General features: G+C 35.3%; 1 protein-coding gene and 1 long non-coding RNA gene across 2 annotated transcripts; both read right to left on the bottom strand.

Annotated features, from left to right (window-relative positions):
- Window positions 1–4,533: 4,533 nt before the first annotated feature.
- On the bottom strand, window positions 4,534–15,008 carry LOC306827780 (uncharacterized protein). Its single transcript, XM_079349827.1, has 5 exons — window positions 14,834–15,008; window positions 14,503–14,739; window positions 14,293–14,406; window positions 13,931–14,065; window positions 4,534–4,703 (listed from the first exon to the last, which is right to left on the bottom strand). Exons 1-5 carry the CDS (start codon window positions 14,835–14,837, stop codon window positions 4,549–4,551), a joined length of 645 nt encoding a protein of 214 aa, XP_079205953.1. The 5' UTR covers window positions 14,838–15,008; the 3' UTR covers window positions 4,534–4,548.
- On the bottom strand, window positions 11,756–12,670 carry LOC306828334. Its single transcript, XR_013779727.1, has 3 exons — window positions 12,575–12,670; window positions 12,277–12,308; window positions 11,756–12,106 (listed from the first exon to the last, which is right to left on the bottom strand). It is a non-coding gene; the product is annotated as an uncharacterized lncRNA (long non-coding RNA).
- Window positions 15,009–16,475: the final 1,467 nt, after the last annotated feature.

Raw genomic sequence — 16,475 nt, 5'->3', positions numbered from 1 at the left:
TTTGTATCCATCCTCCTCTCCCACAGTTCAGTTCTGTCTTGAATCTTTGTCCTCTCTCTCTCGTGAAACTTGCAAACTATTTTGTGACTACTCTGCTTGTATGTTACAGAGGTATCTATTGTAAGACCAAAGATCCATTACAGACAAAGTCAAAAGGTTTCAGAACACACGTGATGGCTGGAAGTGTATCGTAGATGTCGTGACACATTGCAGTGGCATGTAATGCCTCGTCTGCTGTTTTAAAAATAACGTGTCTTCATCCATCCCTTACTTATGATCATTGAATATGCAGTATAAAGCCATGTTGCATTGCCTCAAATGATGTCCCTGTAGTAATGGTTATTGTTTATCTTTATGTACACAGACTTGTTTTTTCCACTCTACCACGTTTTTTTTTTTTTTTTTTTTTTTAAATCCCTCAAAAAGAGACGCATTGCACACTCACTTTAACAATCATGGGACATTGTGATGGGGAGTGCTTTTTTACTTACGTTGACTCAGTTTACATTTCCACTGGCTCTCTGTACACGCCATGGAACAGTCCAGAAATAAGATTTTTAAATGATGTGTTAGGATATTTTTTGTTTTTTTGGGCTCATTTCATATTCAATTGAAGACCCTCCTCACAAACGCATTGTACGGGAAGTATTGTAATAAAGCTTTTAGTTTTTGTTTGGACATTAAAGTGTGTACTTGAAGCTCTTAATGAGGTTTCACATCATGTCTGACCATCAGAACCAGCACAGCTGACACCTATAGTTGTCGTGATGAAGTGTGTTCCTATTCTTTCAATTCTGTAACATGATGTGATGAACAACAGGATCCTGAAAATAACTATAAAACATCTTCCTCTATTTACCTAAAAGGCTTAGTGACAAACATTACCTTTCCAGTGATAGAAACACCTGACCAGACACTTCTTGAAAATATGTCAATGTCCAGACTTAAAAAGACGATGTAAATGATTACTATTTTACTCTGAATAGAACAAAACGTGGTGTTTGGTGAGGGTTGTTTCTGTACTAAATGTTCAATGATGAAATCGTGAAACAGACTGTGAATCATCGTAGAATTTATTCAGCCGTGGACAAAGCAACAGAACACACGGCTGACACATTGCTGACCATCGCGGGAAAAGCAGCATCCCAACAGTGTTGTTTATATTCTTTGATCCATTAGGCTAGAAGAAGACATTAGCTTGACTCTAAAAGTCGCTGTACGTTTCTTAAGTCTCAGAGAATCCCCTCAAATCCAACTATAACTGTGCTGCTATGAGATGTCTAACACATACGGTATGTATTACAGCTACACAGACCTAAAAGATGAATAACTCTTAGATGGTTGACAGAAGTAAATGATATATCCCAAAAATTACCAAGATATATAAATTCATGAAAATTCATACGAAATAAAAAGTTTCACTGAATAAACTCCTCTGATTGAAGGCAAAAAGAACACAACACCGTCTAGCTGCATGAAGACATGAACTGGGACCAGGAGCCTGCTCGGATTGAACTCATTTGCAAAGGTTTTTATTGGTACTATTGTAGCCATAAAGTTGCAGATGTTTTTTGTTTTTTTTTATTAATACAGTTTCACTTAGCTTTGCAACTTTTCTTTATTTTTTAGATCAATTCTATGCAAAACTAAAATCTCGTCTCAAACAATTCATGAAGAAAATGTGTTTATAAAAAATGAATGAATACAATCAAAGAGATTCTCAAACTCAACCCGTCATATTCACAGCCTGCAGGTGGCAGAAGTTGCCTCTTGAGCACATTCACATCTTTGCCTCAACAGGACGTATCGACTCTAGTTTTCACTTATTTCATCTTTGAATGCAAATGAACAACAGGTCCATAAATCGAGATCGAACAATATAACATGATTATAAGAAAACGAAAAAAGTACAACAAAGTGCAATCTATTTTACAGTTTAAAAAAAAATTAACTCTAAAGAGTGCTTTGGTTATCATAGTTGAGGAGAGGACTTAAATAATCAGAGAATACTAAAATAAGCAAACACTTATAACAATGGTGTGTCATCAGGAAGATTCAACTGTTGCAAATGACTAATGCAAACTTTAAATGTAAGTATATATAATCAAAGCGAGGAGAAAAAAAGGCGGGATGTGAGAGCGCTATCTCTAAGAATACACCTCCTATTGAAGCAGTTTAAACAGAGCCAGTGTAAACAGACACATGTAGAATATATTTGTGAATGTGATGATTGGGTTGGTACCTTCCATCTGGCCTTTATTCTTCACTGCGTCTGGATGGTGTCATTCAGATCGAGGTACATTTTCATAAACTACAGAGGTGAAAACAAAAGCATTACAATGTGCAGCTTATTCATGGAAGCTCGTTAAATTAATATTTTATTGGAAATATTAAACTAAGACATTTTTAAAGTTGTTTTGAGACAATATGTTTAATACATTTCAGTACTTCAGAAAGAACAAGTAAACTAACATAACTCACTTGCATGTAGCGTCACATCTCTGTTTACGGCACTTTGGAAAAAATAATGAAGATTGTCATTATGGAATATAATGTGTATAAAATGTACTGTACTTTGATCAAGAACTATGAACTTAACAAGTAAATGAGGAACATGTTTCATTTTTGGCATGTCCTAATTAATCTGATTGAAGTAATTTAGTTAGTGTGCAACAGGTCACTGCACAGTAACTAAAAGTCTTTGATCAACTGCTAAAGAAACCAGGGACAATGATGAAGTCAAACTCAGGCAGAAGATTGGCTGTAAAACGGTCATTACTTTTGGGATCTTCTCTTTCTGAGAACACAGATGCTGCAGCCAGCGATGAGGGCCAGAGCAATCCCACAGATGACCACAGAACGAACAATGAGCACAATGTTGTCTGTGGAATGATGTTCATAGAAAGGAAATGTAAGATAAAAGGAAATGAAAAGATTTATGGATTGTCCGTAAAAACAAAATGTTTCTAAATGACACGGTTAAACAGTATGTAGATATAAAACAGCTCTTACACTTTGTGTGAACATCTTGGATATTCAGATTTCCCTCCAGTTCTTCATTGGCAGCAGCCACCTGCAAATAAACAGAAAAAAAACCTTAATCAGGAATTGCAGTTTTTAAAGAAAAAGAGAAAACTTTAATATATCCATTACATATAAATAATCTTGTGAAAACAAATGGATCATACAAACCTCCAGTGTGTATGTTGTAGAGTAGCTCAGATCTTTGAATATAAAGTGACATGTTTTATTTCTTATTTTCGGCATATTTTCACCGTTATAACGAAGACGTGCAACGTAGTATCCATTAGGTCCATAAAAGCTTCCTGAAATACTGCAGGTTACTTCTATCACATTGTTCTCTGGATGAGTCACTGACAGTTGAGAGATGTTAGCTGGTTCTGCGGGGAAAAACAAAACATGTTTTGTTTTACAAATAAGACTTTAAGTGTCACAAAACATCAAGAATGAACACTTTTATTTGAATCAGAAGTTTATTGTTAAAATGTTTACTATTTATTCTCCACTGATAGTATTTTACACATTGACTGTAATCGTCTGCAAAAGAAACATTTGTTTAAACATACTTCCAATGTTAGTCCTGGTAGGAACTGAACGTGTTTGGCCGACATCTCTTTCCTTGTATCGGGGTTGGACATGACAGACATAGTCGGTGTACGGTGTCAGTCCAGCAATCAAACATGTTCCTCCTCTTGAACCTTTGGGGTCCTTGTCTGTAACAAGGGTTGCAAATTTCAGTAATTTTTCTTAAACAGTAGTTCAACATGTTAACAATCAATAATCGGTTAATCAAGAATAATTATTGAGCTACAAAACGCACATCTGTATTTCAGTTTGTTTCATTAAAAACATTATACTCACACAACAGTTACATGAAACATGAATTCATTAAATACAAACTATTTAAATGACTAAAAAACAAGACTTGATAAAATTATGAAGAAAACAGATTTTCTTTTATTCAGAAATTCTTGATGGTTATTAATCGATAACTGATTGATCATTAACATCACTACCTGTAACACAGTTTCATTTCTTTTTTGTCGGTTTGATTGAACAATAAGGCATTTAACACCAATCAGTCAGTCAGTCAGTCAATGAATCAATCATTGTTTGTCAGTGAAAGTTCATCAGATCGAGCTTTAGTAAACATGAGTACTGGTACAAGGGAAACACATCTTACAGTTAACACTTCAAAGGTCATGAATTGTTTGGCTTGTTTAGTGAACGGTCATTTACTGACTGAGTGACTGACAGAAACTCGTTCTCAAGATTACTATCCAAAGTTTATGATTTTAATATTATTTCAAATCATGACTTGACATTTATCTTCAACACACTTTGATTTGACTTGAACTCAGGTAAAACACATCTTTTATCACTCAGGATGCTAAAGTGTTAGCATGGAGTATCATCTAAATTGTATACATCATATTGAACTATTTCAGCGATCTAACCAGTTAAATAATAAAGAAATACATGCATGCTATCTTAATATGCAGAATTGCAGAGACACTTTGAGTATCTTTACTTACTGTGTTCATGTCCGTTATGGACACAACTGCAGACATGAGACAAATTTGGATTGTTGGTTATGTTTTGACAATTCTGACTGGTTGTTGTCCAAGTTAACTCAACAGAAGTGTTGGTCTTCCTCAGCTTTGAGGCATCGATTGTAAGCTCTGTAAGAACACATTAGACATCTGTAAGAATGAACTTGTTTTCTGAATTTCTTCTGTCCCAAGTTATCTCAGGATACGAGCTGATTGTTGCTCTAATTGAACCCAAGTAGAGTAAACATACCACAATTTGTGTTGAACTTGATAGTAGTTGTTTTATTGATGGCAACATTGTTGTCCTTGATCTGACCCGTACAGCTGTAGTCTGTGAAGGGCTCCAGCTCAGCCAATTGTTTGGGCTCATTGTATTCACCCATTTCTGACGAAACAAAGTAACACCATTTCTACAACAAGTGCTCTTTGTGCCTAAGTGCCTATGAGCATACTGTATATCATTAGGATTTAGAACAACACTATCTTCACCTCCTCCTACATATCAGATTGCTTCCATTTGTTAATCCTTTTCATCGCTGTCAGACTACAGTGTAAGTATTTAATGGATTTTTTTTTGTTTTACTCTACATTAATTCATAAAGTTGGCAAACCGTTTTATCTCACTTACCCTGACACGTGTATTCAATGGTGAGCTTTCTACAGTTTAAAGGTAATCTTGTTTGTATTACTGCAGGAAGTCCAGTCGGTTTTTTCTGTTGTATTTCATATGCATTCAAATAACCTGTGAAGACAAATATAGTCAAAATGTTAAATCCAGCATGATCTTTCATTTAAATAAAGTCACATCAGGCTTGAAAAAAAAAGGTAAATGAACTTCAGCTTGTGTCACACTTTTCTTGTCTTCTGACAAATCAATGTTCTTTTACACTTCAGGTCAGACTGAACCAGTTACACACAGTCACGGCAGAGGCTGCTTAAACAACATGTCTCTGAGTTGAGTCTTTCAAAAACTCTTGAAACCAACCGGTTCAACTCAGCTCCAGTGTGGCCTGGATTAATTGTGTTATTTTTTTTGTGTTCTCATGTAAAGCCTCCTTGTGTCCATTGAAACATGCTCTATTTAAGCTATTATTATTATTATTATTATTAATGAATTGAATTATTGAATTATTATAAATTATTATTCATCAGTATTGTATTAGATTTGGAAAACACTGCTACTTACATTGTGGAGGTGTTTCTCTGGTGGCTGGTGAAGATTCACCCGAGATAAGAAAAGACAACAACAAAATATTAATGCATGATTCTTCTTCTGTTTCTATTATTAAAACCTGGGTTGGGGAGAAAACCAAAATGGAGGCTAATGTCAACCTAACTTCTTTAAAAGATTGGGGAAATGTAGTCTTGTCTCTCACTGCTCACAGAATACCACATGTTCACTTGCTGAGCATGCTCATATCATGAGGTGTTGCTGCTTTTTGAAACAGATGACAACAGAGAAATGAAGCAGCACAAAGACAGAGTGCAGTGGAATAAAGCATTTCTTTCATTGACAGTTATGATCGATTTGAGTGTTGAATTGTTATTGTTTTCATTTCTTACCAGGGGCCCCTTGACCTGAGGCCTATACTACGAAGCAGAAGTTGAGCTTAGCGAGGTAACTTCAGGGTTAACCCTGGGTTTTCAGTCCTACGAGGGTCACTTTTTACCTGGGTATATCACCACGGTAACTTATGCTGAACACATAACCTGCTCCCGGAGCTGACGGAGAGGGGGGAGGACACTTTATGTGTCCCGCATGATTTTTCATTAGACTATAGTCCGTTTAGTTAATGATTATGTTTCACTGATATCCTTCAACAGAGACTGAAGAAAGTGCCATTACATTTTTTTAGTTGAAGATGTACAATTATTTTAGAAGGCAAACCACTATTTCCTGTTTTGCACTGAAACACAACACAACCAAACTCGACCAAACTTCTTTAAATGATCGAGGAGATATAGCTTATTGTCTCACTGTGCACAGAATACCATATTATCATTTGGTAATAATAATAATAATAATACCTTAGTTTTATATCGTGCTTTTCTAAATACTCAACGACGCTTGAGCATGTTTATGTAAGATGGAGACAACAATAATTCTTTTATTTAGATCTTATGTTGCTGGGGTAGAGTTAATTCATGTTTTTTGATTTTATTCATTCATTTATTTGATTTGTACTTTCTAATCATCTCCAAGAGTAACTTCTATGCTTACTTACAACCTGAAGGTATCTTGAAGTAAATGGCAAGAAAACCAAGGGTTACACTTGAAATAACATCCTTCCCTAGATACACTGTCACACTTACATCATGAAGTGCTGCTGGTCTTTTTAAATTGACGGCAACAGAGAAATGAAGTATTTAATGTAACTATAAATCTGTCTCAGATCTATCTCTCAATCTATCTCTATCCATATCTTTCTGCATCCCACTCTCCAAGCCCAACACAGTTTGTGCAGATGGCTGTTCAACATGAGTCTGGTTCTGCCTCTTAAAGGAAGTTTCTCCTTACAACTGTAACTTTGCTAAACGTAGCTTATTGCTCATGATGATGGATTTATGTTGATGCTTTATAAGAGAACAAAGAGTAAGGTCTTTTATAAAGTGTCTTGAGATAACATTTGTTGTACATTGGCGCTATACAAATACAGATTGATTTCATCAAACAATGATGTAATTGATTGTTGTTTAAATGTTATTGTTTGTATTTTCTATTTACTTACTGCACAATAAACTGGAATTACAAATGAAGAAAAGTATAAACAATTGCAACTCGTGACCCTTCAAGAGCTGAATTAGGTCAGTAGCATTGACTTCTATCAGACGGCTATAACGAACAATAAGGCTATGGCATTCACAGGCTGTAAAGAAGAATATGCATTCATTTCTATGAACTGTAAAAAAAAAAAAACCTGCTTGCTGTCTAAAACGTTAATTCACTATTTCCTGCTTTGCACTGAAACCTAAAACCCCACTGTACTTAGAAATGTAGTCTCAGTTTGAACATACAACAAAAGGCTTAAACAAAGCAAAGCAAAATAAACCAAATACAGAAACAAACAACAGAAATAATATAGAAAATGCAAAATAGCCAGAACAAAAAAAGACGACCAAACAACAAAAGGATCCAACAAACAGATTTAAATGGACCATGGTAAGAAACAATTATAAAAACCCATTATATGAACCCGGGAAAACAGGAACAGGAACCCAATAACACGAGCTGAACAAGAGAACCAAAGATTTAAAAAGATGAAAGAAACTAAAAGAACTGTAAGCAGATAAAAAAAAGTTATGACAGCCATCAAAAGGTAAAAGAAATAAAAGAAATAAAAACTAGTAAATAAATAGTCAAAACAATAGCAATAGTGCTAAAAAATATTTAAAAAAAAGACCATGCTTTGTGAGAATATTAAGAGATAAGACACAAGAAGTAAAAGAAGATTACTATTATATATAAATATCTACTGTACATATAAGTATCTCCTTTATCTCTTAAAAGTGCTCTTGATGCACTTTTAAAGGTGTGACTGGGTTTCCAGTCATTGCTAAAAGACTTTTTTAAGATTTTAAAGGTAATTACTTACAGAAGACTGAACCAATGATTCCAGTGTAGAGCAGCAGGATCTGGAAAGTACATATACCTGCCATTTCTTCAACTGAGGCAGATTATCGTGACCCACACATTAGATATTTGACTACACAACAAACCTCCCCCTTGGTTAATTGTCTCAGTCTTTTTTCTCTTCACTTAAAAAAAACAGCAGGACTGCCATTTCATCAACGTTTATTTAAGTTATCAGAGAGTGAGGGTGACCTTTATTCACTCACTGAAGCAAGTTAAAAATGGATCAGGGTTCAGATGTAATAAGGAAGTGATTCATGCTTTTCCATTCAGGGCTTGTTGGTTAACAGATGCCGTTGGTCATTGCATCTGCAACAGTGGGCCAACAAACGCTATCAAATAGAAAGTAGTGCTGAGTAATATAGCTATCAACGATAAGAAATCTAAGTGCAGAACAATAAAAAGCCATCCAGAGGCTTTGTTGTAGAGGCATGCCTATAGACCTCATCACCATTATCCATGACTAAAAGAAAAAACTGCTTCGATTATCCTTTTACAACAGAAAATAGGGAATCGATCAATATACCAAGATATTTGGATTTTTTAACTCTATAAATATTGTATCTTCGCAGTGAGATAATTTAAGAGTTATTATCAACTTTCCATCTAGCCCGAGAAAAAACAACATACATTTAGTTTTCTGAACATTTGAAACCAATTTCATATCATTAAATGCATCTTGAGGAATATTGAAGGAATATTGCAGGTTCTCCATGGCAAGCTGAGCAGAGATTGCAATACAGAAAAATGTTGTATTCAAGGTTTAAGGTTCAAGGTTCTTTATTTGTCAATTCCAAAATATGTCAGACATACAGTGAAATCGAAATTATGTTTCCCCCTCCCCACGGTGCAATGTAGATAAAAAGGGTACGGTAAATAAAATAAAACAAGGTAAAAAAGATAAATAATATTTACATTAATAATAATAATATATTAATTTACATTAATAATGGATCATCTGCATATAGTGAGCATGTGAGTGGCTGAGAGATAAAGACAGAATAATATTATCTATTAAAATTGTAAGAAGAGTTGGGCCTAAGATTGAACCTTGTGGAACACCCTTAGTGATCAGAAGAAACTCGGAGTAAATGGTTCCCGGGTTTGCTGATTGCTATTGGTCAGTAAGGTAGATCATAAATCACACACTTGCATATATATATATATATATATATATATATATATACACACACACACACACACACACACACACAGTATATGCTGTTTTTACGCTGAATAGGTTTACACCAGGGTCTCACATTTGATCAGCACTAACTTCAACTGGTTTACATGACGTCATTGATATCACCTGAGAGGTTAAACAGTCATTGATGACGCTGTATGTCAGAGCATTATGACTTCTCTTTTAAAATGATCAAACACGGTGTCAACTGTTCAATGGAAATATTGGACATGTTGACATTTAATTATATGTTCTATAAAAAGAGATTAAAGCAAGACAATGTATGTTTTGTTTTGTTTCACAGAATATGTCGGTAGTGTGTTAATAGCAGTTATACATTGTTTGCAATTGTGCACCTTCTTCTTCTTGTTCCTTTTACAAAGCCTTCGTATGTTTATATCAGTAGTCATGCTTTGTATCCATCCTCCTCTCCCACAGTTCAGTTCTGTCTTGAATCTTTGTCCTCTCTCTCTCGTGAAACTTGCAAACTATTTTGTGACTACTCTGCTTGTATGTTACAGAGGTATCTATTGTAAGACCAAAGATCCATTACAGACAAAGTCAAAAGGTTTCAGAACACACGTGATGGCTGGAAGTGTATCGTAGATGTCGTGACACATTGCAGTGGCATGTAATGCCTCGTCTGCTGTTTTAAAAATAACGTGTCTTCATCCATCCCTTACTTATGATCATTGAATATGCAGTATAAAGCCATGTTGCATTGCCTCAAATGATGTCCCTGTAGTAATGGTTATTGTTTATCTTTATGTACACAGACTTGTTTTTTCCACTCTACCACGTTTTTTTTTTTTTTTTTTAAATCCCTCAAAAAGAGATGCATTGCACACTCACTTTAACAATCATGGGACATTGTGATGGGGAGTGCTTTTTTACTTACGTTGACTCAGTTTACATTTCCACTGGCTCTCTGTACACGCCATGGAACAGTCCAGAAATAAGATTTTTAAATGATGTGTTAGGATATTTTTTGTTTTTTTGGGCTCATTTCATATTCAATTGAAGACCCTCCTCACAAACGCATTGTACGGGAAGTATTGTAATAAAGCTTTTAGTTTTTGTTTGGACATTAAAGTGTGTACTTGAAGCTCTTAATGAGGTTTCACATCATGTCTGACCATCAGAACCAGCACAGCTGACACCTATAGTTGTCGTGATGAAGTGTGTTCCTATTCTTTCAATTCTGTAACATGATGTGATGAACAACAGGATCCTGAAAATAACTATAAAACATCTTCCTCTATTTACCTAAAAGGCTTAGTGACAAACATTACCTTTCCAGTGATAGAAACACCTGACCAGAAACTTTTTGAAAATATGTCAATGTCCAGACTTAAAAAGAGGATGTAAATGATTACTATTTTACTCTGAATAGAACAAAACGTGGTGTTTGGTGAGGGTTGTTTCTGTAGTAAATGTTCAATGATGAAATTGTGAAACAGACTGTGAATCATCGTAGAATTTATTCAGCCGTGGACAAAGCAACAGAACACACGGCTGACACATTGCTGACCATCGCGGGAAAAGCAGCATCCCAACAGTGTTGTTTATATTCTTTGATCCATTAGGCTAGAAGAAGACATTAGCTTGACTCTAAAAGTTGCTGTACGTTTCTTCAGTCTCAGAGAATCCCCTCAAATCCAACTATAACTGTGCTGCTATGAGATGTCTAACACATACTGTATGTATTACAGCTACACAGACCTAAAAGATGAATAACTCTTAGATGGTTGACAGAAGTAAATGATATATCCCAAAAATTACCAAGATATATAAATTCATGAAAATTTGTACGAAATAAAAAGGTTCACTGAATAAACTCCTCCGATTGAAGGCAAAAAGAACACAACACCGTCTAGCTGCATGAAGACATGAACTGGGACCAGGAGCCTGCTCGGATTGAACTCATTTGCAAAGGTTTTTAATGGTACTATTGTAGCCGTAAAGTTGCAGATGTTTTTTTTTTTTTATTAATACAGTTTCACTTAACTTTGCAACTTTTATTTATTTTTTAAATCAATTCTATGCAAAACTTAAATCTCGTCTCAAACAATTCATGAAGTAAATGTGTTTATAAAAAATGAATGAATACAATCAAAGAGATTCTCAAACTCAACCCGTCATATTCACAGCCTGCAGGTGGCAGAAGTTGCCTCTTGAGCACATTCACATCTTTGCCTCAACAGGACGTATCGACTCTAGTTTTCACTTATTTCATCTTTGAATGCAAATGAACAACAAGTCCATAAATCGAGATCGAACAATATAACATGATTATAAGAAAACAAACAAAGTACAACAATGAGCAATCTATTTTACAGTTTTAAAAAAAATTAACTCTAAAGAGTGCTTTGGTTATCATAGTTGAGGAGAGGACTTAAATAATCAGAGAATACTAAAATAAGCAGACACTTATAACAATGGTGTGTCATCAGGAAGATTCAACTGTTGCAAATGACTAATGCAAACTTTAAATGTAAGTATATATAATCAAAGCGAGGAGAAAAAAAAAAGGCGGGATGTGAGAGCGCTATCTCTAAGAATACACCTCCTATTGAAGCAGTTTAAACAGAGCCAGTGTAAACAGACACATGTAGAATATATTTGTGAATGTGGTGATTGGGTTGGTACCTTCCATCTGGCCTTTATTCTTCACTGCGTCTGGATGGTGTCATTCAGATCGAGGTACATTTTCATAAACTACAGAGGTGAAAACAAAAGCATTACAATGTGCAGGGTATTCATGGAAGCTCGTTAAATTAATATTTTATTGGAAATATTAAACTTAGACGTTTTTAAAGTTGTTTTGAGACAATATGTTTAATACATTTCAGTACTTCAGAAAGAACAAGTAAACTAACATAACTCACTTGCATGTAGCGTCACATCTCTGTTTACGGCACTTTGGAAAAAATAATGAAGATTGTCATTATGGAATATAATGTGTATAAAATGTACTGTACTTTGATCAAGAACTATGAACTTAACAAGTAAATGAGGAACATGTTTCATTTTTGGCATGTCCTAATTAATCTGATTGAAGTAATTTAGTTAGTGTGCAACAGGTCACTGCACAGTAACTAAAAGTCTTTGATCAACTGCTAAAGAAACCAGGGACAATGATGAAGTCAAACTCAGGCAGAAGATTGGCTGTAAAACGGTCATTACTTTTGGGATCTTCTCTTTCTGAGAACACAGATGCTGCAGCCAGCGATGAGGGCCAGAGCAATCCCACAGATGACCACAGAACGAACAATGAGCACAATGTTGTCTGTGGAATGATGTTCATAGAAAGGAAATGTAAGATAAAAGGAAATTAAAAGATGTATGGATTGTCACAAAACATGGAGAATGAACACTTTTATTTGAATCAGAAGTTTATTGTTCATATTTTTACTATTTATTCTCCACTGATAGTATTTTACACATTGACTGTAATCGTCTGCAAAAGAAACATTTGTTTAAACATACTTCCAATGTCAGTCCTGGTAGGAACTGAACGTGTTTGGCCAACATCTCTTTCCTTGTATCGGGGTTGGACATGACAGACATAGTCGGTGTACGGTGTCAGTCCAGCAATCAAACATGTTCCTCCTCCTGAACGTATGGGGGTCTTGTCTGTAACAAGGGTTGGAAATTTCAGTAATTTCTCTTAAACAGTTGAACATGTTAACAATCAATAATCGGTTAATCATGAATAATTATTGAGCGACAAAACGCACATCTGTATTTCAGTTTGTTTCATTAAAACCATTATACTCGCACAACAGTTACATGAAACATGAATTCATTAAATACAAACTATTTAAATGACTAAAAAACAAGGCTCGATAAAATTATGAAGAAAACAGATTTTCTTTTATTCAGAAATTCTTGATTGTTATTAATCGATAACTGATTAATCATTAACATCACTACCTGTAACACAGTTTCATTTCTTTTTTGTCGGTTTGAATGAACAATAAGGCATTTAACACCAATCAGTAAGTCAGTCAGTCAATGAATCAATCATTGTTTGTCAGTGAAAGTTCATCAGATCGAGCTTTAGTAAACATGAGTACTGGTACAAGGGAAACACATCTTACAGTTAACACTTCAAAGGTCATGAATTGTTTGGCTTGTTTAGTGAACAGTCATTTACTGACTGAATGACTGATTACTATCCAAAGTTTATGATTTTAATATTATTTCAAATCATGACTTGACATTTATCTTCAACACACTTTGATTTGACTTGAACTCACTGTTTTACTTACTGGGTTCATGTCCGTTATGGACACAACTGCAGACATGAGACACATTTGTATTGCTGTTTATGTCTGTACAATTCTGACTGGTTGTTGTCCAAGTTAACTCAACAGAAGTGTCAGTCTGCGTCAGCTTTGGGATATCGGTTGTAAGCTCTGTAAGAACACATTAGACATCTGTAAGAATGAACTTGTTTTCTGAATTTCTTCTGTCCCAAGTTATCTCAGGATACGAGCTGATTGTTGCTCTAATTGAACTGAAGTAGAGTAAACATACCACAATTTATGTTGAACTTGATAGCAGTTGTTTTATTGATGGCAACATTGTTGTCCTTGATGTGACCCGTACAGCTGTAGTTTGTGAAGGGCTCCAGCTCAGCCAATTGTTTGGGCTCATTGTATTCACCCATTTCTGAGGAAAAAAAATAATACCATTTCTTGAACAAGTGCCTATGAGCATATATCATTAGGATTTAGAACAACACTATCTTCACCTCCTCCAACAGATTGCTTCCATTTTAATTGAAACTGTACTTCCTTTTCATCGCTGTCAGACTACAGTGTAAGTATTAAATGGAACTTTTTTTGTTTTACTCTAAATTAATTCATAAAGTTGGCAAACCGTTTTATCTCACTTACCCTGACACGTGTATTCAATGGTGAGATTTCTACAGTTTGAAGGTAATCTTCTTTGTATTTTTGCAGGAAGTCCAGTCGGTTTTTCCTGTTGTATTTCACTTGCATCCAAATAATCTGTGAAGACAAATAAAATCAAAATATGAAATATAATGCAATAAGATCATCACAACATGTTATTCAATAAATACTGTAAAACGCTGCTATACATACCAACAGGGATGCTTTTGGTGAAGCTGAAGGGAGAGTTCATGCACTTTGAAGTGAAGGTTGTGGTCAAGTTTGTGCAAATGTCATCGATACCAGGTTTGATACAAAACTCTGAAGGGTTAGTGGGGCATGGCTTTGCTGTAGCATTATTAGATGCTGACATTGAAGAGCTAATGTTCCAATCACTCCTGTAACAAACATGTCCTGGGATGCAGCTTCCAGTTTCAACGTCTTCTTTTTCTGAAACAAAAAAGTGATGCACAAATGTCTCTAGAAACTCAGTGCTTAACAACAACAAAAAAGACTCTATTCGATGATAGTTATTTACACTCACTCATTTCAGTTGTGAGTTCAAAGGTGTTTTTTCCAGTGAAGATGCAGGAAGGGATGTTGCCCTCATTGTAAATAAATGCCACAGCATGTTTGTATTCAGTACAGGGCTTCAGGTGTTTGATCTCATGTGATGAGGTTTGGTTGTTGTGGTGAACGACGTTTTCCTTTCTGGTCTCAGGACCAGCGATGTTTATGGTGTAGTTACCAGTGGTAGAGCTTGTTATCTTTATCCTGAATCCAAACTTGATGGCTGAGACACTGTAAGAACCTACACATGATATCAACAGAGTCATACAATTGCACTCAGTGTATCGTGTAAATCTACTGGAGTTGTAATCTGCAGTCGTTTTTTAGGCCATGGTCATATAGTCGTTAGAACCTTTGTGATCAACCCGTTTGTTTGTTGGCCATAAAGGACATCCAGCCAGACTATTTGTGAGAATTATGACAATCCTACTGGTAACTTGAGAGTGGAGAATGACATTTGGGTTGATAAAGTCTAAAAGCAGATTGTTAGCTGCACTGCTTCAGATGTCTGTTTAAAGACATTTAAGCTTAAAGGTTGTCAGATGATAGATGATAAGAGGATCCAGGATTACATCAAAACAAATTACATTCTACTTCCTTAAACTAATGCAACTAAGTGCAGTTCCTCAAGTGTCCACTTGAGGCTGACACTAAAATCCCCCATGATAGGACCCTGTTTAAAATACCTTTTTTACAGCAGAAATGAATTTATTCAATTATATGACCCTTCATTTTGATGGTAAGTTTTAAATCAATGAAGCACAGATTCTGTGAGAGTTAGGTGGAGCATGCTGGATTTCATTCAGTCACCAAACTGTACCTCTTAGTTTCATTGATGTTGATGTTGTCTGACTTTAACTGACTGAACTATTCACAACTCGTCGCACAGTCACGGCAGAGGCTGCTTAATCAACATGTCTCTGAGTTGAGTCTTTCAAAAAACTCTTGAAACCAACCGGTTCAACTCAGCTCCAGTGTGGCCTGGATTAATTGTGTTATCTTTTTTTGTGTTCTCATGTAAAGCCTCCTTGTGTCCATTGAAACGTGCTCTATTTAAGCTATTATTATTATTATTATTAATGAATTGAATTATTGAATTATTATTAATTATTATTCATCAGTATTGTATTAGATTTGGAAAACACTGCTACTTACATTGTGGAGGTGTTTCTGTGGTGGTTGGAGAAGATTTACCCGAGATAAGAAAAGACAACAACAAAATATTAATGCATGATTATAAAACATAAAAACACTTTTCCAAAGCAGCTTGGAAGGGAGCTGGTGTTTGGATTCTTCTTTTCAGGGTTAGTTACCGAGTCAAAAGAAAAATACAATCTTACCACAGTCCTGCACAAGAACAAACATAGAGCTTTTTAATGAGATAATCCCAACCTGTGGTGGGCGGAGCCATTGTGTTGCTGGAGTTTGTCTGAGGGTCTTTTTTCTCGATTGTTGAAATGGTTGTGGGTGGAGGTAAGGTGCTTGCAGGAGAGGTAAAGGCTGTAAGATTTAGAGCAGGAGGAGTCATCTTCAAGTAGAATCATTTTACTTACAAGAGTCTCACCTGATATAATATCTATTTCATATTTCAGGACGAGAATATTAGGCTGATTTCC

The sequence above is a fragment of the Symphodus melops genome (assembly GCF_947650265.1).
Source record: "Symphodus melops genome assembly, chromosome: 8".
In the NCBI taxonomy this organism is placed as follows: domain Eukaryota; kingdom Metazoa; phylum Chordata; class Actinopteri; order Labriformes; family Labridae; genus Symphodus; species Symphodus melops.
Note: the sequence above shows the minus strand (reverse complement) of the source record. Positions and strands in the feature narration are given on the sequence as shown.

What these genes read in the sequence shown, in the direction of transcription:
- LOC306827780 (XM_079349827.1), bottom strand. An exon ending in CACCAAAAGCATCCCTGTTG is followed by an intron (nt 14,407 to 14,502) that starts GTATGTATAGCA and finishes TTGTCTTCACAG; the next exon opens with ATTATTTGGATGCAAGTGAA. An exon ending in CAAGTTCAACATAAATTGTG is followed by an intron (nt 4,704 to 13,930) that starts GTATGTTTACTC and finishes GTGTTCTTACAG; the next exon opens with AGCTTACAATCGATGCCTCA.